The sequence below is a fragment of the Tamandua tetradactyla genome, chromosome 4, assembly GCF_023851605.1.
Source record: "Tamandua tetradactyla isolate mTamTet1 chromosome 4, mTamTet1.pri, whole genome shotgun sequence".
Classification (NCBI taxonomy): domain Eukaryota; kingdom Metazoa; phylum Chordata; class Mammalia; order Pilosa; family Myrmecophagidae; genus Tamandua; species Tamandua tetradactyla.
In genome coordinates this window covers 80,417,524-80,437,977 of record NC_135330.1, presented here as the reverse complement: position 1 = coordinate 80,437,977, position 20,454 = coordinate 80,417,524, and the positions used below count along the sequence as shown (strand labels likewise).

Below are 20,454 nucleotides of genomic sequence, written 5' to 3'. Positions count from 1 at the left end.
AATTTTTTCCTTTTCTAATCCATTTTTCATTCATCACCAGCTGAAAAATTTCAAAATACCAAATTTATCAAATTCTTCCTTGCTTAAAAAGTTTTGTTAACTTCAGGGTTAAAGCTAAACTTCTTAGTTTGATGTGCAAGCTTATATATATATATTTTTTTTTAATTGTAAACCCTAATAAACAAACATTACAAACATCCTTGACATACAAACATTCCATACATGGTGTACAATCAGTGGCCCACAATATCATCACATAGCTGTGTGTTCATCACTATGGTCTTTTTTTTAACATTTGCATCTCCCCAGCAAAAGAAAAAATCTCATGCAGAATATTGTTCAGGGAAAAAAAAAAAACTTAAGTTTAGTAGAACACTACTTTCAGATTTTTAAAAAGGTATCAAATTTTACTGGCTTCTGGTGATATTGTTTTACCTAACACAGCAAAAACCATTTTAATGTATGAATTACTTTAATATTAATATCAAGGCCATGTCAAAGGTTTGAATCATTTCTAGGATTATTCAACCCACATCAGACTGGATTGATTTTAATGTCAAGTCTGTCAAACAGATGTTTTTGGTTTAAATTCTCTATGAGTGAAATAGATTAAGTTGCTACAACAAAGAGATCACAGAAGCTCAGGAGTTGAGAGAAAAGTTGCTGTTTTTTTTTTTTGTTTTTTTTTTTATGAAACAGCATAAGGTGTTTCAGGTCAGTGGGTGGCCCTGCTTCCACATGGTTATTCAGGAACCCAGGTCATTTCCACTTTATGGCCTCTGCCATCCCTGAAAACCAGTTGTCATTTACGTGATCAAAACTAGATCACATGTTACAGCTGCCTGGCAAGTGAGGAGAACATGCAGGATGCAAGCCCACTACCTTTTATTATTATTATTATTATTTTTATTGTAAACTTTACGAAGCAAATGTGCAAACATTCTTGACATGCAAGCATTCTATGCATGATGTACAATCAGTGGCTCACAATATCATCACATAGTTGTATATTCATCACCATGACCATTTTTTTAAATACTTGGCATCTCTTCAGCAAAAGAAAGAAAAAAGAAAAAACTCATATTACCATACTCCTTACCCCTCCCTCTCACTGCACACTAGTATTTCAATCTACTCAATTTATTTTAACCTTTGTTCTCCCTAATTTTATTTTTTTATCCATAGTTTTTACTCAACTGTCAATACCGTAGATAAAAAAAGCATCAGACACAAGGTTTTCACAATCACACAGTCACATTGCGAAAGCTGTATCATTATATAATCACCTTCAAGAGACATGGCTTCTGGAACACAGTTCTACAGTTTCAGGCACTTCCCTGTAGCCACTCTAATACTACACCATAAACTAAAAAGAGAATGTCTATATAATGCATAAGAATAACCTCCAAGATAAACTCGTGATGCTGTTTGAAATCTCTCAGCCACTGACTCTTTATTTTGTCTCATTTCTCTCTTCCCCCTTTAGGTCAAGAAAGTTTTCTCAATCCCTTGATGCTGAGTCTCAGCTCATCCCAGGATTTCTGTCCCACATTGCCGGGGAGATTTACACCCCTAGGAGTCATGTCCCATGTAGATGGGGAGGGCAGTGAGTTCTCTTGCCATGTTGGCTGAGAGACAGAGTCACATGTTACTTCCTCCAGATAGTCTCCTTGTGTCCTTCCAGGATGGATAGGTACCCCACTGAAATGTTCCCATGGCAGCCGGCACTTTCCTCTGTTGAAATATTTATCTCACTCTATTGAACAGTTTTGTTCTTGTTTCTACCACTAAAATTTAAGCTCATCAGGGCCAGATGCTTTTTTCTTACTCGTCTTTAGTATCCCAGTGCCTTTAGTCAAAGGAGATGACGCATGTAATGGACAGAGCACAGTGCCTGGTCATTTTTAAGCCCTTGTTAAGTATGCAGTGGTGTTTGTACCACCAACTAGAGTAATGCTCAGAACAGTAGATTCTCAAGATATTACTGAACATTTAAGAACTCAAAATGTTACTGAACCCGTAAGAGAAAGAAGGGACAAGCCACAGAGTGGCAATATTTGCAAAACTGTATCTTATAAAAGACCTGTATCCAGAAAATACAAAGGAACTCTTAAAGTGCAATAAGGAAACAAGCAGCCCCATTAGAAAATTGTCCGGAGATCTGGACACTTCACCAAAGATAAGCAGATATCAAGTAAGCATATGAAAAAATGTTCACCTTCATATATCATTAGGGAACTACAAATTTAAAACAACAATAGATACCCCACACACCTATTAGAGTAGCTAAAATCTAAAATGCTGGCAATGCCAAATATTGTGAGAATGTGGAGCCACAGCTGGTGGGAATGCAAAATGGAACCTCCACTCAAGACAATTTGAGTTTCTTACAAAGCCAAACATAGGCTGTCAATATGATGCACCAGTCGCTCTCCTAGATATTTAGCCAAAGGAGTTGAAAACTATGTCTACACAAAAACCTGCACACAAATGGTTATAATAGTTTTAATCATAATGGCCAGAAATTGGAAGCAACTACAGTGTCTTCCAAGAGGTACATGGATAAACCAACTATGGTACATCCACAGTTTGATAGCTAAAGGGAATGAGGTTTATAACAGGGTGACAAAAAATTCTGAAATTAGATAATAGTAATATTTGCACTGCCTTGTATATGAAAAACCACTGAATTATACACTTTTTAAAGGATGATTTTTTGGTGTGAATTATATTAATAAAGCTATTATAAAAAATATTGAAGAAATGTATAGGATCCTGTTGTCTACTGGATTTTTTCTCTTTTTAAATCTTTCCTTCTCAAAAATTTACAGAAATCTTTCATGTATGCATGGTCTCAGGGGCAGTGGATTATACTAATTACCAATTAGAATTGAGAAATTCTTATAAAATACGTGTTTTGCTTAAATTCCTGTGCTTATGAGCAGCTTAGGTGTGATATCTCTGATAGCGTTATGGAATGAATGTATTTTGTATATGGAGAAACATGCCATTTTTAGGGTCCAGAGGGTGGAATGTGCTGGTTTGGAAAGGTTTATAATGACTTAAGTGTTTTTTCATTGTTTTTAATCTCAGTCTTCAAAAATTAGACAATTATTTTAATTGCCCCATAATGCCCAAGCTCTTACTTTTGTTTTTCAATACAGCATTTTAATTCTAGTCTACGTTTTGCCTGTCAAAATTTGAACTGGAATCTCATGAGTATATCATTTTCAGTACTTTGTAGATGATAAACAGCTTTCATATTTACTTATCTATATAACATGTCGTATCTTCACTAACTTTCAATCTGAACGAGAGAAATATTGGGAATATGACTCACAGATTTTTCAGTAGGGCAGTTATAAGTTTATGGTTACTGCTTCTTAAGGTTCAAGTGAGATTCAGTTAAAATTTCAAAGCCGGAGTTAAAAGCTTACAAAAAAAAAAAAAGCATTGCTCTGTACTTATGCATAAATTAATGGTATGTTGTAGATTAAAGTATTCGTTGTTCATGTTCAAATGGTGGTCAAAATGTCAAACTTTGGTTTGAGGGGCTCCAATTGGCATGGAATATTTGCAATTCATTCCCATATATCATTTGGCTTAAGGGTATACTGTATATACCCCAGAGGAATGGAAGCTTTTGATTAGAATTAGAGCTCAAGGGAAGTTAGATTATCAAAGATTTTTTTTTTAATTTTGGGTTTCATTTTATAAGAAATACTTGCATCTAAGCTAAAAACTGCCCATTATGGGTAATATTGATTAGATATTATTCTCAGCTATTAATTCCACCAAAAAAGATTAAAAGAAAAAACTCTCTTAAAAAATTATTTAGAATTATTTTTAAATCAGTCTGCTAGGACCTCTTTACATAGAAATAAAATATAGAACTGAAAGTCACCTATTTTTAAAGATACCTTAAACTAAAGAATGAATTCTAGAAACATCTAAGCAAAGGTTTTTGTTTGTTGCCTGATTTTTTTTCCCCAAAAGATGAGCTGCTATTGTAGACTGTCAATATATTGGTTTATTTTACAGTTAAAAAAAAAAAGTGATACCATTGGCATCTACTAATGCCATTTCTGGTGGCCAACAGAGTAGATGTAATTATGTTCTGGCTTTAGCTTGTTCCTATCTATGAAAGTTCATAAATTGAAGGTTTGTAATTAGAACACTGTCAGGTTTTTTTAAGCATTTTTTTATTGAGAATTATAACATATACAGAAAAGTGATAAATTTCAAAGTGCCAGTTTAACAGTAGAGCAAATTTCTAAGTATAAAATGAGTTACCATTCCACAATTTCAGTTATTTCCTTCTGGCTACACAAAAATGTATACATGAAAAATAAGTAAAACTGTATAGAGTCTTAGATAGAAACCTGGGTTTCTTTAGGATTTCCAGGAATACTGTTGATTGGAGATTGGCATACCACATGTAATCATTGGCTGAAGCTTGCATAAGAGTAACCTCCAGAACCACCTCTCAACTCTATTTCAAATCTCTTAGTCTCTGAAACCTTATTTTCTTACATTTCTTTTCCCCCGTTTGGTCAAGAAAGTGTACTCTATCCCATGATGCCTGGGCCAGGCTCATCTCTAAGACTCATGTCCCACATTGCCAGGGAGACTGACATCCCTGAGAGTCATGGCCCTTGTAAGGGGAAGGCTAGTGAGTTTATTGCAGAGTTTGGCTTAGAAAGAGAGGCCATATCTGAGCAATAGAAGAGGATTTCTGGGGGATGACTCTTAAATGTGTTTATAAATAGGCTTAGCTTCACCATTACAAAAATAAGTTTCAGAAAGGCCAGCCTCATGGTTGAGGGCTTGGCTTATTGAGAATTCCCAGTCCTTGAGTGAGTATCAGGAATTTCCCAGGTGGTGAAGTTTAATAGTTCATTATTTTTTCTCCAGTCCCTCAAAGGACTTTGTAAATACTTTTTTATTATCTGCCCAAAGTACTCTGGACTACATCATAGTATTACATTAAGCTATACAGCATCACCAGGTCTCATTCCCTATTCTAGGCTCCTACTTAGATTGTTTAAGTAAACTGTTGTTAAATGAACTGGCCAGACAACACTGTCAGTTTTTATTCATTTATTGTTTTTAAACTACTCTAAAGAGCCTCTGGTTTAAATAGGAACAGAATAGAGTATATGTTTATACTTTGAAAAGCATTAACTCAGTGCCATTTAATTAACCTAGGAATTCAATTTTAATTGCTATTCAGATAACTTTGTTCATAAGAACTTTTTTGTCCCTTCATTCTGTTTTTTAGCCCATATAGTTGCAAAGAAGCCCCTTGCATTTTGATATACATTCCTGATGGGCATACAAAAGAAATGCCAACATCTGGGTCAAAGGAAAAGACCAAAACAGAAACAGCAAAAAATGAGGTAAATTTAGACTTGTATAGATATGTCTTTAATAATTGATGTTTTTGTCTTAGGGTTTAGAGTATATTTCTTTTCAAATGCTTATCTTTCCTGATGTCATGACTGAAGAAGTCGGAATTCTTAGCTTTGAGGGGCTTTTTCTTCTTACCCTTTCATATAAGATACTAAAATACCTTGCAAAAACCATTTTTTTAAAAATATAAAGTTTATTGTTATTATGTCAAAAAGAAAAAAATGAAAGAAGGGTTTCAGGAAACTTTTTGAAAATTTTTTCTCCAATAGAGCTGCGGAAGATTTTTTAAAATAGCTAATCTACTTTGTTTTAGAAGCAATGTATAGAGCTGAGAGTATGTGGAAGACTTAGCTTCTCATTTTATAAATTAGAAATAAGCCTTACCTGACATCACAAAACCTGTTATCAACAGAGGTAGGGCAGAGAACTGGTTTTCTGGCTCCCTGTCTACTTGGTTATCAGACTCCACCACCTCTTGGAGAGGAACTCCTGACAGTCATTGAAATTTGGAAAACAGAAAAAAGGAAAGGATAGGAGCTGCTATGTTGTGGGTGAGAGGAAATTGTTGTCATGGCCTTTTTTAACTTTTTTTTTGTTATGAAATAGAACAAAAATACCAAAACAGTAAATTTCCAAGTACATTTTAACTAAGTAGTTATAAAACAGATTTTAAAGTTTGATATGGATTACAGTTCCATGATTTTTCATTTTTTCTTCTAGCTGCTCTAAGACATCGGAGGAAAAAACCATCAATATAATGATTCAGCACTCATTTGTTAAATCCTATCTTCTCTTTTAGACTTCTCTTTTTTTTTCTCTTTTTTGTGATAACGTATATTCAAAAAAGCAATACATTCCAAAGTAAATAGCAACGATTAGTTGTAGGACAGATTTCAGACTTTGGTATGGGTTATAATTCCACAATTTAAGGCTTTTACTTCTAGCTATGCTAAGGAACTAGAGGCTGAAAGAAATAGCAATATAATGATTCAGCACTCATACTCATTTGTTAAGCCCTATCTTCTCTGTATATCTCCACCATCACCTTTGATCTTTCTCCGACACTTTAGGGGCATTTGGGCTATATCCATTCTAACTTTTTCATGTTGGAAGGGGTGTTGATAATATGGGATAGGGAGGTAGAACTAGTTGATGTTTTGGAGAGGCTGGCCCCTCTACATTTCAGGAGTTGTCTGGACCAGGAACTCATCTGGAGCTTCTAGGTTTTGAAGAGTTACCCTAGTGCATGGAAGTTTTGTAAAATTTTATGTAATGCCCTAGGTACTCTGTAGAATTGACAGGAATGGTTTGGGTTTGGGTTTGGCAAGCTATGATAAGTTGTGATAAGTGGTACTAGCTAACTGAAGCTTGCATAAGAATGACTTCCAGAATGTCTCTGGAATCTATGTAAACTTTCTCAGCCATTGATAGCTTATTTGTTACACTTTCAACAATTTTGGCATTGTTGATCTCATGACACCAAGGCCAGGCTCAACCCTGGGTGTCATCTCCCATGCCACCAGGGAGACTTTAACCCCTGGATATCATGTCCTACGTGAGGGGGAGGGCAATGGTTTCTCTTGCAAGGTTGGGCTGAGAGAGAGAGGCCACATCTGAACAACAAAAGTAATCCTCAGGATGTGACTCTTAGCCATACCTATAATAGGCTAAGCCTCTCCACTATATCCGTAAGCTTCATAAGAGATCAAAGACGTGGTCTATTGATTTGGGTGTCCCTAATGTTTGACACAGTGTCAGGGGTTTGCCTGGTATGTAGTTGCCTTTTATTTATTTATTTATTTATTTATATTTATCTTTTAAACATAACAACATACGAACACGAACATTCTTACCGTACGATCACTCCATTCTTGATATATAATCAATGACTCACAATATCATCACATAGTTGTGTATTCATCATCATGTCATTTCTTAGCACATTTGCCTCAATTCAGAAGAAGAAATGAAAAGAAAAAAATTTATACATACCATACCGCTTACCTTTTCCTTTCATCAATTATTAGCATTTCAATCTACTAAATTTATGCCTTTTTTTTTTAAGGGCAAGTAGATAGAAAATATATTGAGTACCACACAGAGAAGCGTGCAGGCATTTTCACAGGAGAATAGACGCAAGAGGTCCCCAACATTGGGACCATCTGCTTTATTGCTTTGCTTTACTTACTTTCCTCCCCCTTCTTTGTTCAGGGTCCTTCTTCCTACCCTCCCTTCCCTCCAGGGCATTGTGGATGGTAGGTAGTACATTTCTGGAGGTCAGTTGGTTTTGCCCTTATCCACAGGTGATTCACTTAGGTGGGGGCCATTTGGCTTCAGATGGGGAGGCAGCTGCTGGGTGGCCCAGGCAGGGTGTCTGGGCTGGACACAGGTCCTCCTGTCCTTAACTGTCTTTGTTCAGGGCTCCTTCACTGTTTTTTCTCTCTTCTCTCTCCGGCTATTCTAATCTGCCTCAAATCCCCCCTTAGAGTGTTCTGTCCCCTTAAACTTAAGAAGTGCTGAGGGACGAGAATCTGTCTTCTGTAGCTGCCTCTGGTTTTTCAGAGGTGTAGACCCTGCACTGTATGCCATGCAAAAAAGACGATTTATATCTTAGAATTATAAAAATAATTGTGACCTTCTGGGTCCCTGAAAGAGTCTCACAAATCCTTTGGAGTCTGCAGACCACATCTTGAAAACTGCTAGTGTATAGATTGGATTCAGCATGAAATGAGAACTTGAACTGCTGTTCCCACACTGGGCCCCAGTTCCCACCTGTGCTGTTCATCCTTCACATATCCTGTAAAGCAGGACTTATACAGAAAAATCGAGTTGGGGCAAACACTAAAAACCTGTGCATTTCAAGTGATTAGTCAGGTGGTGGCTGGGCAGCCGTCCTCTGAAGGCTCAGCTGGGCTGGACAACCAGGTTGGCTTGCTCTCAGGAGTTGCGGTTGATGCTGATTGTTGACTCACAGTTCAGAACTGTCAACTGGAACATGCATACATGTCCTTTCCAGCATGATAGTCTCAGGATAGTCAGACTTATGTGATAGCACAAGGCTCCAAAAGTGACTGTTCAGTAGACAAGATGGCACTGCCTTGTATTGTGTGCCTTAGCCTTGGGAGCCTTACATAGTGTCACTCCCACTCTAATCTGTTGGTTGAAGCAGTCACAAACTTGCCTGGACTCCAGGGGAAGAGACAAAGACCGCCCCCCCCCCCACCCTGAATGTCTTGATGGGAGGAGGAGTGTTAGGAAATTTGCAGATATTCTTTGAAATCTGCACAAATTCCAATAGAAATTCAGGTAAAGCTGACTGGCATTTGTATTCAGCATCCCAGTTAGCAATCTTTTACAGACTTAAACTTTAAGGTTAATGTTTGCTCCTTTGATATGGAGGTCTTTGAGGGTATTTGCCTCCAGTGAAGACTGGTAGTATCAAAATTAAAGTCTGACCCAGGGTAAACCCGGCTTTATCAGTCTTTTCTGTTTTAAAGCACAAAAGGATGTATCTTTGACAGCTCTTCATGTGTACCTGCAGCTTCCTCAGATAGATTAATGTTACAGAAGCATAACATTCTTAGAGTACCACTGCACTAAAGGACGGCGCTTATGCGGGATTTTTAGCTTTCTTTTTTAAGATTGTCACGTATTTCAAAAACTTTCTCTTTAATCGTGTACCTTGTTTGACATGAAACATTAACATGGGAAAAATCGTATCACAAATGGAATGATTTTTCAGTGTTACCTTGACATTGTTCACCTGTTTACCGGCCATGAATGAGTCAATTTATGTAACAAAATATGTGTAGCAGGGCAGAAAGTTTATATATTTTGTAACAGGTACAGAATGGTTTCATTTATTGTATTCAGCCCTTATTATATATTTATAAATGCACATACTATATATTTATAAATATTAGCACTTATGGTTATATGTATAACCTCACCAACAATTTATTGTGAATTATAAGTGATTTAAGGAATTTGAGGAGGAAATTTTGAGTGTACGTGTTTTTTGACTTACGTGCTGACTTCAGAACCTAATCCTCATGTAAAATGTAATAATTCTGTTTTAGTTTAAGTTTCCTCTGGGTTATCAGCTTAAGAAGTTGTGTTAGTGTCCCAGAGCTGCTATAACAGGCAGAATGGTTTAAACAACAGGATTTTATTGGTTCACAGTTCAGAAGGTAGAAGTCTGAAATCACGGTGTCGTCAGGGTCATGCCGCCTCTGAAATCTGTGGCGGAGAATCCTTCCTTGCCTTTTCTAGTTTCTGGTGTTTGCCAGCAACCACTGGCATTCCAGTTTCTGCCTTCTATGTTTTCGTGTGGCCATCTCCTCTCTGTGTCTGTGTCTCTTCTCTTATGGACACCCCCCAGTCATACTGGGTTACGGTCCACCCTAACTCATTAGGACCTTATCTTACTTGATTACGTCGGTAGAGATGATTTCCAGAGAAGGTCACATTTGGTTCTGGGATTTATGGCTTCAACATCTCCTTTGTGGGGACACAGTTTAACCTATAACAAGTCTCTTTAAAATACTGAGTCTGGATCAGGGCATAGTTCTGGCACACAGAGGAGGCATTTTGGAATTTAATACACATGATTCCATGAGTATGAATAAGATTATTCTGAAAAATTAAGTGGCAGGCCATTAAAAAAATGTCATGAGGAAAGTATAACATGAGCTGGGTTTTAAAGTGGAGTGTTTCAGTAAGCAGAGGGGGCGAAGCATTCTGGGCAGAGAGAATAGCATGAAGGAAAGCATGACGTTGAGAATAAAAATAGTATGCTGGTTGACTATCAAGATCATTTTAATGAACATATCTAGAAAATCTGCTGCATTTTCACAAACATAAATGTACAATTTTATATAAATGGAATTGTTCTACAATGATGAATTACACTTATATCAAAACATATCATAGTACTCTTATTAACTATGTATTTCATCTTTTAAAAATTATTAGTAGTATGATACCTAACACTTATGGGTATTTACTTTTTCTCAGACTTTGTAGCTGTCAGCCTTTCACAGATTTATTACCTTTTATAATACTATCAACATGATGGGCTAAATACTGTTACTATCCTCCTTATACAGTAAAGAGACAGGCTTAGGTAACTAACCCAACTAGCAAGCTAGAAAGTGGTGGAATAGTGATTTATTTTCAGATCAAATGGGTGTATCATAATTTATTTAACTTGCCCCTGCTGATATTTAGATTATTTTCAGTTGCTTCTTTTGATAAAGGTGCTCCAGTGATATCATGTGTCTCTACTTTTGTTTTCTTCTCTGGTAAATTTTTGCTCTGGTGGATTTTTACAAATGTGAAATTATTCATTTAAACTTTTTAAGGAACTGAAATTAAAAATTTTGGGTTTTAACTTGAAACAAAAAAAATCAGTGCACTAAAAGTTTGTGGGAAGGCATTTAACATGAATTCATTAATTTGCCTTTGGTTTTCTGCCTAGACTGCTCCTTTGAAGGAAAGGTCAGCACCTTCTCTGGATGATACTTGTGCTGCAGCTGAGGAGTCACTGGTCCTGTATAGCAGAGTGGCTGCTCAAGGGGATGTCGTTCGTGAATTAAAAGCCAAGAAGGCAGCAAAGGAAGAGATAGATGCGGCTGTAAAACAGCTTTTGGCTTTGAAAGCTGAGTACAAGGAAAAAACTGGCCAAGAATATAAACCTGGAAATTCTCTTGTTTCAGTAGTACAGACTACCCCCTTGAAATCACCAAGTGTTCTGGAAAGTAAATCTCTTTATGATGAAATTGCTGCGCAGGGGGAAGTAGTTTGCAAACTGAAAGCTGAAAAAGCCCCCAAGGTGAGTATGCTGGAATGAGTCAAAACAACATCGTAAATCAAGAATATTTTAAACAGTCCTGAAGTATGAGAAGCCATTTAGGGGTGAACAAAGTTTGTGGGACTGTAGTCCAGGTACACTTAAAGCTCTCAAGCTATAGTATATATCAGAATTACTGCAGGCCTTACTGAGACAGAAACTCATCCCCTTAGTTTCTGCTTCACAAAGAATGTGAATATACATTTCTAACAATTTTTCCAGGAGAAGCTGATGGGTTGTCAAGAGGTTTTTGACCAGTGATTGCATTATTTACTTTTATATCTCAGACACCTTACAGGAGATACCAAATTTTGACTCAAGTATAAATTTTATTCTTATTTCAGTGCTGTCTTTAGGCAAAAAATTTGGCCAAGTAGGTTGTAGGGCTTGGTATGGAATGAAATTATTTGCTATAAGCAAGAAGAAGAGGCAAAGGGAAGGGTATCTGTAGTAGAGAAGGTCTTGTTTAATTATAAAGATGTATAGTCCTGCTCAAACAGCAGTACAGTTCTAAAATGTGATCAAATAATACTCTAACTGCCTATAAATATAATTCAGTCCCCAAAGTGCTGCCAAAAATGATAGAATCTGGACTGTGGTATAAATACAGAGAAGTATGATACACCACTAGGCTTATGTGGCTGGAGGGGCTTTCAAAAATATCCTAAGGGAGCCTGTTGTCTCATTAGTATCCTGGAGTTGGGTTGGAGAATGACTGAATAACTTGAGGTTGAAAGCTCTGTACCTTACTTCCAAGTTGCTCACATCTGACCAGCAGTCTGCCACCTAAGATATTTTCATTGATTCTGCGAGGAGAAAAAATGCTTTTGGGAGATCTTGGGTTTTTCTCCAGGATTTAATTTTTTTGTCTGTATCTTTATAGTGTCTGTTGAGGTCCTGCACAGAGCCGTAGTCACCTAAAACAGCTTTGCTTCAAGCAGTCAGAGGAGGCTAGATGTGTGGGTTTAGAATAATAATCCTTGATGTCTCCTACCCTATGGTAATGTCAGGAAGTGTTTTACACACTGCGTATCTCCTGGACACCAACTATGGACCCCTTTATAGATGTAATTTGGAGGAAACATCTTTTATTCTCTGATTTCTTACTCTGAATAGACTGTGTTGAGATTCAGTACCAGTTCTACACTTGGATTAATAGTCACTTCATCTCCCATTCCATTAGATTAGTCAATTTTACTGTGTTTTCATGAAAAAGCACTGTTAGTGGTTATGAAGAAAATCAGCCTTTGGATAAAAAGTATAGATTTCTTTGGCACTTGGGCAGGTATTGTAGTAGGTGCTTTTTGATAATGATAAATGTGGTACTGAAATGACTGACTTCAATTTAGTTTATCCTACATTTAATGAAATCCTATCTACCTTATTCGTTTTTCTAAATAGTCTTTATAATTTTTCTCTAAACTAACAGTAGTTAATAGAACTCTCTTCCCTTCTAGAGAAACAATCCAACTACTGGGAATAGAACTGGTATTTACAGTACATCTAGCACTGTGTGCTATACCCTTTTCTATTTTCTCGTTTAATCCTCACAACAAACATGTCCAAAGATATTCAAGTGAGATTCCTTTTTTATTTGTTTATTTTAATGACCAAAGAGTAAATTGTGGATGTGAAAGTAACTTTCTGAGGTTTTACAAAGCCTGGATTCAACCTTGACTGATTTCCACATCTAGACTTTCTATTATTTCCCAGTGGAGGTACCGGCAATGGGCATTGTATTGTCACCACCAAGGAGTTATGGTTTTACTAGGGTTTTGTTTTTTTTTAGTTTTTTTTTATTAAACTGGTCAGTGAGAGTTTTATATTAATAATTTGTCTAAACCTCTTAACTATTCAATTTCCTATACCAGTAGACATTTTAATATAACATGTAAGTTGTGGTCATTTTAAATATTAATTTTTAAAAAGTTTTAAAGTTGTAGTTTCAAAGAAGGGAATTTTGAGTTTGATTTGAAATCTAAATGAGTACAGTGTTTTAAATATGAAATTATAGTATTGCTTAAAATAGGAGTCAGAAAATGGTAAACAGAGGACTTGATGGAATAATGTGCCAGTTTAGAAATGCTTTAGAGAAAAAACTTGTCAAACCTGCCTTGGAGAAAAGAGTTTTTAGGTCTCATTAGTTAATAATAATTTATTGATGTAATACATGACAACATAACCAAATGATCATTACATGAAAGAAAAATAATAATTTTCAGCTGTCAAGTCTTGTCATTACCACGTGGAAGGAGTGCTTGCTGATCACCTTTTACTTCTGCAGTTATAGTATTTTAATTCATAGCACTTTGTAATTGTGCTGCCCAGTAATTTATCTTCAATATTTTGCTCACATTTACTCTTTGATTTTTTTACACCAATGTTTTTGTTTTTAAATCCAAATAATGGAATATCAGGAAAAGAAAAATCAGTATACTGCTTTTCCCCTTGACCTCCACCCCCTTCACCCTGAATCCCAAACAACCTCAGGAATCTCGGGCCAAAAATAAAGGTTACCAGAGGAGAAAGTAAGGAGGAACAGACCCATCTTTTCCCTTCCTGATTTTTGAGATTCTTTTTGGGGACTTCTATGTAATGGATTCTTGCTGTCTGTATTTGGTATTTAATGCAAACCTGCTTTTAAAACAGCATATATGGAGGAGGGGCCAAGATGGCGGCTTAGTAAGGTGCACGCATTTTAGTTCGTCCCCCAGAGCAACTACTAATAACCAGAAACAGTACAGAACAGCTCCCAGAGCCATGACAGAGACCGGTCACACAGCGTACCCCAGTCGGGACCAGCTGGACCGGCTACGAGACTCCGCAACAGTGAGTTTCCCGAGCTGTGTGCACTTTCCCAAGCCGTGGAGGCCGGCGGCTGGTGCCCCTCCCTCACAGGCGGCTTCCTGACCGGCTGCGGGTCTTGGAAAAGCGAGTTCCCCAAGCCGCGGTGGCTGGCGACCAGCGCCCGTCCCCCACAGGTGGCTTCCCAGAGGGAAAGGAAAGAGTCTCCAACAGTGGCAGGGACTGGGTTCAACCAAACACCAATAGTGGCATTAACAAACAAATTCTGACTGCTAGAAGTGGGCCCCCAGCTCAGGCGAAACTGATCGAGGCGGAAGTTGCCTATTGGGCTGACTGAAAGGGAGGAAAGGGGACGAAGTGGAGCCTTCTGCGGCTGTTTCTGTGGAGGCTTGGTTGCATCTAGACTCGGCGCCGGCATTGCATAGGCTGCAACTGCCCCAGGCACGGAAACAGGCTGCTTTCAGGACTGTCTACCACCTGAAACTTCCCCATGGGAGGGGTGAAATGCAACTCAGGTGGAATCCCTCTCTCAAGGAATTCAGATCCCAGGGCTTCACAATTTGAAGCCATTAAAACCAGCCTACAAACTTTCCTCTGTCTCCACCATGCCCCCAGCAGGGAGAGCCTTCCAAAGTTAAAGGAGCCACAACATATTTTGCTGGTGGGACCCGCAGACAGACAAGCGCCACATACTGGGCAGGATAAGAAAGCAATCTCCAGAATAAACTAATTAAGGTAATTAAATGTCCAGATGCCAGCAAAAAATAACAAATCACACCAGGAAAATTGAAGATATGGCCCAGTCAAAGGAACAAACCAATAGTTCAAATGAGATACAGGAGCTGAGACACCGAATTCTGAATATACGAACAGAAATGGAAGACCTCTTCAAAAACCAAATCAATAAATTGAGGGAGGACATGAAGAAGGCAAGGAATGAACAAAAAGAAGAAATGGAAAGTCTGAAAAAACAAATCACAGAACTTATGGGAATGAAAGATACAGTAGAAGAGATGAAAAAAACAATGGAAACGTACAATGGTAGATTTCAAGAGACAGAGGTTAGAATTAGTGAACTGGAGGATGAAACATCTGAAATCCAAAAAGAAACAGAAACTATAGGGAAAAGAATGGAAAAATTTGAGCAGGGGCTCAGGGAATTGAATGATAATATGAAGCGCACAAATATACATGTTGTGGGTGTCCCGGAAGGAGAAGAGAAGGGACAAGGAGGAGAAAAACTAACGGAAGAAATTATCGCTGAAAATTTCCCAACTCTTATGAAAGACCTAGAATTACAGATCCAAGAAGTGCAGCGCACTCCAAAGAGAATAGATCCACACATAAGGTGAAATTTTAAAATATTAATTACCATCTATTTTCAGCACCCTGCAGTAATGACATTCCTTTGTTCTTCCTCATGCACAAGCATTTTTAAAATTTATACATTTCATCACTATTATTATACACTCTAGGCATTCCTAGATTATACCATCTCAATCTTTAACATCTGTCTTTCTTTCTGATTTCATTTATGCACTCTGCCCTCCTTCCTCTATCATTCTCATATGCAGCTTCATTCAGTGTTTAAGCATAATTGTAGAGCTGTGTTCCAGTAGCCATGTTTCTTGATGATGATTGTATAATGATATAGTTTTCACGATGTGACTGTGTGATTGTGAAAATCTTGTGTCTGATGCTCCTTTTATTTACCTTGTCAAAAGATGAGCAGAACATATGGAATAAAAATAAATAATAGGGGGAACAAATGTTAAAATAAATTTAATTTGAAATGCTAGTGATCAATGAAAGGGAGGGGAAAGGGGTATGGTATGTATAATTTTTCTTTCTGTTTTTGTTTCATTTCTTTTTCTGTTGTCTCTTTATTTGTTTTTCTGAATTGATCCAAATGTTCTAAGAAATGATCATGATGATGAACATGCAACTATGTGATGATATTGTGAATTACTGATTATATATGTAGAACGGAATGATCATATGTTAAGAATGTTTGTGTTTCTTTCTTGTCATATTTTTTGAAAAAATGTAAAAACTAATAAAAAAATTTTTTAAAAGAAATTAAATTAAAGCTATGAAAAGTATGAAAAAAAAAAAAGATGCAATGGAGAGGCTGGAGGGAACTGCCTGAAAATGTAGAGCTGTGTTCCAGTAGCGATGTTTCTTGATGATGATTGTTTAATGATATAACTTTCACAATGTGACTATGTGATTGTGAAAAACTTGTGTCTAATGCTTCTTTTATCTACCTTGTCAACAGATAAGTAAAACACATGGAATAAAAATAAATAATAGGGGGAACAAATGTTAAAATAAATTTAATTTGAAATGCTAGTGATCAATAAAAGGGAGGGGTAAGGGGTATGGTATGTATAATTTTTTTTCTGTTTTCATTTTATTTCTTTTTCTGAATAGATGCAAATGTTCCAAGAAATGATCATGATGATGAATGTGCAACTATGTGATGATATTGCGAATTACTGACTACACATGTAGAAGGAATGATCAAAATAAAAATGTTTGCATTTGTTTGGTGTTTTTTTGGTATTTAAAAAAAATTAAAAAAAAAAAAAAGAACCAGTGAAACTTGTAGGCAAGAAAAGTAAAATTAGTTAGGTTAAGGACCAAAAAGAAAAAGAAATTTAAGAAATGAATATAGTCTAAGAGACTTGTGGGACACAATCAAGTGTACCAGTATTTGCATTATGGGAGTCCCAGAGGGAGAAGGAGAGAAAGGAGCAGAAGGAACTAACATTACTTTCACAGCAAAGCCTGATAAAGATACCAAAACAGTATAAAACTACAGATCAATATGTCTTATGAATATAGAAGCAAAAACCTTCAACAAAACGCTGGCAAACCAAATCCAACAGCACTTTAAAAGAATTATACATTGTGAACAAATGTGATTTATCCCAGGTGTGCTTGGGTGAGTCAACATAAGAAAATCAATTAATGTAATATACCACATCAACAGAATGAAGGGGAAAAACACCATATGATCATCTCAATGGATGTAGAATAGGCATTTGAAAAAATACAGCACTGCTTCTTTATAAAAACATGTAGAAAACTAGGAAAAGAAAGGAACTTCATCAACATGATAAAGGACATGCATGAAAATCTACAGCTAACATTATACTTAATGGTGAGAGATTGAAAGCTTTCTCTCTAAAATCAGGAACAAGAAAAGGATGCCCACTGTCACCGCTGATAGTCAACATTGCACTGGAAGTTTTTGCCAGAGCAATTATACAAGTAAAAGAAATAAAAGGCAACCAAATTGGACAGGAAGAAGAAAAACTTTATTTGCAGATGACATGATCCCATATCCAGAAAAGCCTTTAAAAAGCTACAACAAAACTCCTAGAGCTAATAACACACATTCAGCAAAGTGGGGGGTACAAGATCAACACCCCAAAATCAGTAGTGTTTCTATACACTGGTAATGAAAAATTGGAAGAAGAAATCAAGGGAGAAAAAATCCATTTATAATAGCAACTAAAATAATCACATAGTTTGGAATATATTTGAAACTATAAAACTTTGCCCCCAAAAATCAATGAGGACCTAAATAAATGGAAGGACATTCCATGTTCATGGATTGGAAGACTAAATATTGTAAAGATGTCAATTCTACCCAAAGTGATTTACAGATTTAACACTACCCCAATAAAAATTCGAACAACATTCTTTGCAGAAATGGAAAAGCCGGTCATTACATTTATATGGAAGGGTAAGGGGCCCCAAATAGCAAAAGTCATCTTGAAAAAGAACAAAGTTGGGGGACTTATATGTCCTGATCTTAAAACTTCTTACAAAGTCACAATAACCAAAGTGGTATGGTACTGAAGGAAATTATGCGTTGCATGTAATTTGCTGTAGTGAAGATTGAAAGAAAAAGAAAATCCACAGGACTGCACAATACAAGCAGTGATCTTAAGGTAAACCACGGACTGTACTTAATAGTACAATTATAAAAATGTTCTGTCATCAATTGCAAGGAATGCGAAGGCAAGATATTAATAATAGAGTGGTATATGGGAACTCAGTGTTTTATTGACAATTTTTCTCTAAACCTACAACTTCTCTAATAAAAAAGTTAAAAAACTATATTAAACACACTCATGTTTGAACTAGAAATCATGAAGATGGAAAATGTGATGTAGGTACACTGGTGGCCCCAGTGAGAGGGGTCAGTAAAAAACTGAACCTTGAGCTGTGAGTTTTCTTTTTGCAGCAGTGAACACTAAGTATACAACCACTTTTGTTACCTGTCAGTTATTTCTAGTGAATGGCTGTAACTTGCAAATGAAAGTGATCTTTTTTTTGAGAGATAATTTGGATTCAGATTTATGCATTGTCTTAAAAAGCACCACCACTCTTAAGCTATAGTGTTTGAGAATGGTTTAATTTAGCTGAAACTCACTTTAAAAGCTTGTTTATCAGAGGTACATTTGGGTTAAGGATTCTTTCCTTAACATCATTATTTACATTATTTATAATAGTGCCTGAAGAGTGAGTTCCTAATGTGAGCCATTGATGGTATACTTTGGATGGACTGTATGCTGTGTAAAGATATCTCAATTAAATTGTATCAAAAGAAAAGTGAATTCCTTTTAAAGCAACAAACTTCAGTGTTTCCTGCGATTAGCTTTCTTCATCACAAGCATCACAAAAAAGCCTGGCGATGTCTCTGTACCAGAGAGGCAGTATGTTCAAAGTCTCCTTCTCCAAAATGGCCAGGAAATATAATATGAAAGGCAAGTTATTTGTTTACAATGTGAGTGTGTGATTGTGAGAACCTTGTCTGATGCTCCTCATATCCAGGGTTGGACAGATGAGTAGCACATCTGGATATCAATCAATAAATAAATAAACAAAGGGTAAAATAAATTGGATAGATGGAAACACTAGCGGTCAATGAGAGGGAGGGGTAAGGGGTATGTTATGTATGAGTTTTTTCTTTTTCTGGAGTGATGCAAATGTTCTAAAAATGATCGTGGTGAATACACAACTATGTGATATTGTTAGCCATTAATTATGCACCATGTACAGAAAGTATGTGTGTGAAGAGTTCTCAAAAAAAAAAAAAAAGGCAAGTTATTAGTCTTGATCCACTTTTCAGGTTTTCTCATGGACCGGTTAAAAAACTCGGGTCCCTTTAGAGCATTTGTGTTAGTTTGCAGAAAAACAACTAGAAGATATAGTAACACCATAATTAGAGCTATATATTATGGGACTCTTCCTGTTGACTGCATCATCATGGCCATAACTAACATTAGCTATTATTTACTATTTATGTGTTAGTCATTGTTCTAAGTACCTTACTCTATGAGGCACAGTTACTCCATGAAGTAGGTATTAGACTTCTGTTTTATAGCTGAAGAAATGGGCAGTTTATGCAGCTATTAAGGGTAAACCAAGTAAGATGAATTCTGTGCTGCCATAAATCAAAAGAAATTATGATTCTGAGTACTAAAAATGTGACTCAGATAAATTTCAGTTTATCTCATTAAGTTAGATGTGGTACGTATCCCAGAAAAACATGTTTTAAGTCTAATCCTGTCCTGTAGGTGTGAATTCATTGTCAGTAGGACTTTCTGAAGAGGTTACTTCAGTTAAGGTGTGGCCCAACCCAATCAGGATTACTGGAGTCCTTTATAAGCAGAATGAAATTCAGACAGACAGAGAGAGAGAAAGCCAGAAGCTGAGCATCAACTGAACCCACAAGAAAAGGGAGAGACCAGGAGATGCTCCACATGGTGGCTAAGAACCAAGGATCTGGACAGCCAACCCCAGAACATAAATTTTGGGGAAGAAAGCATCACTTTGATGACACCTTGATCAGGGCTCTTTTTCCAACCTCAAAACTGTGAGTTAATTAATATAATCTCATCATTTAACTATTTCATGGTGTTTGCTTGAGCAGCCAAGGACACTAAAACACTAGACACATGAATACACATACTCAGTCCTGAAAGCATGCTACATTTAGTATCTGCTTTGAGTTACTGTGAACTTAGAACAGTAGGACTTTCGCACATAGCATGTACTTTCCTGCCTATGTGTTCGCACATAGCATGTACTTTCCTGCCTTTGCACCTCTGCAATGTTCTTCCACCTTTCCTATTAAAATTCCACTCATCCTTCAAAACACAGTTAAAAACATATGTCCTTTTTAAAGCCGTTTTCTTTTACTGGAGAATTTTTCCTGCTAGGTGGCAAGGTGCATTGGAACAGGGTCCTGAAATTTACCAGGTAGACGAGAAATGAGAGATAAAGGGACAAAGGCAGGAAACCCAAATGGTTAAGTTGCAAAGGACAATGCTAGGTTAGAATAAGATAGGACTGAACAGGCAGGATGA

General features: G+C 36.7%; 1 protein-coding gene and 1 long non-coding RNA gene across 2 annotated transcripts in view; both read left to right on the top strand.

Annotated features, from left to right (window-relative positions):
- Positions 1–16,615, top strand: part of LOC143681113 (bifunctional glutamate/proline--tRNA ligase-like) — a 42,078-nt gene extending 25,463 nt beyond the window's left edge. Inside the window, 3 exon segments of the mRNA XM_077157878.1 lie at positions 5,282–5,399; positions 10,892–11,245; positions 16,502–16,615. Coding sequence (XP_077013993.1) covers positions 5,282–5,399; positions 10,892–11,245; positions 16,502–16,570 — 541 coding nt within the window. The 3' untranslated portion in view covers positions 16,571–16,615.
- Positions 1–20,454, top strand: part of LOC143681121 (uncharacterized) — a 163,088-nt gene that overhangs the window by 58,626 nt on the left and 84,008 nt on the right. The gene's annotated exons all lie outside the window — the stretch shown is intronic.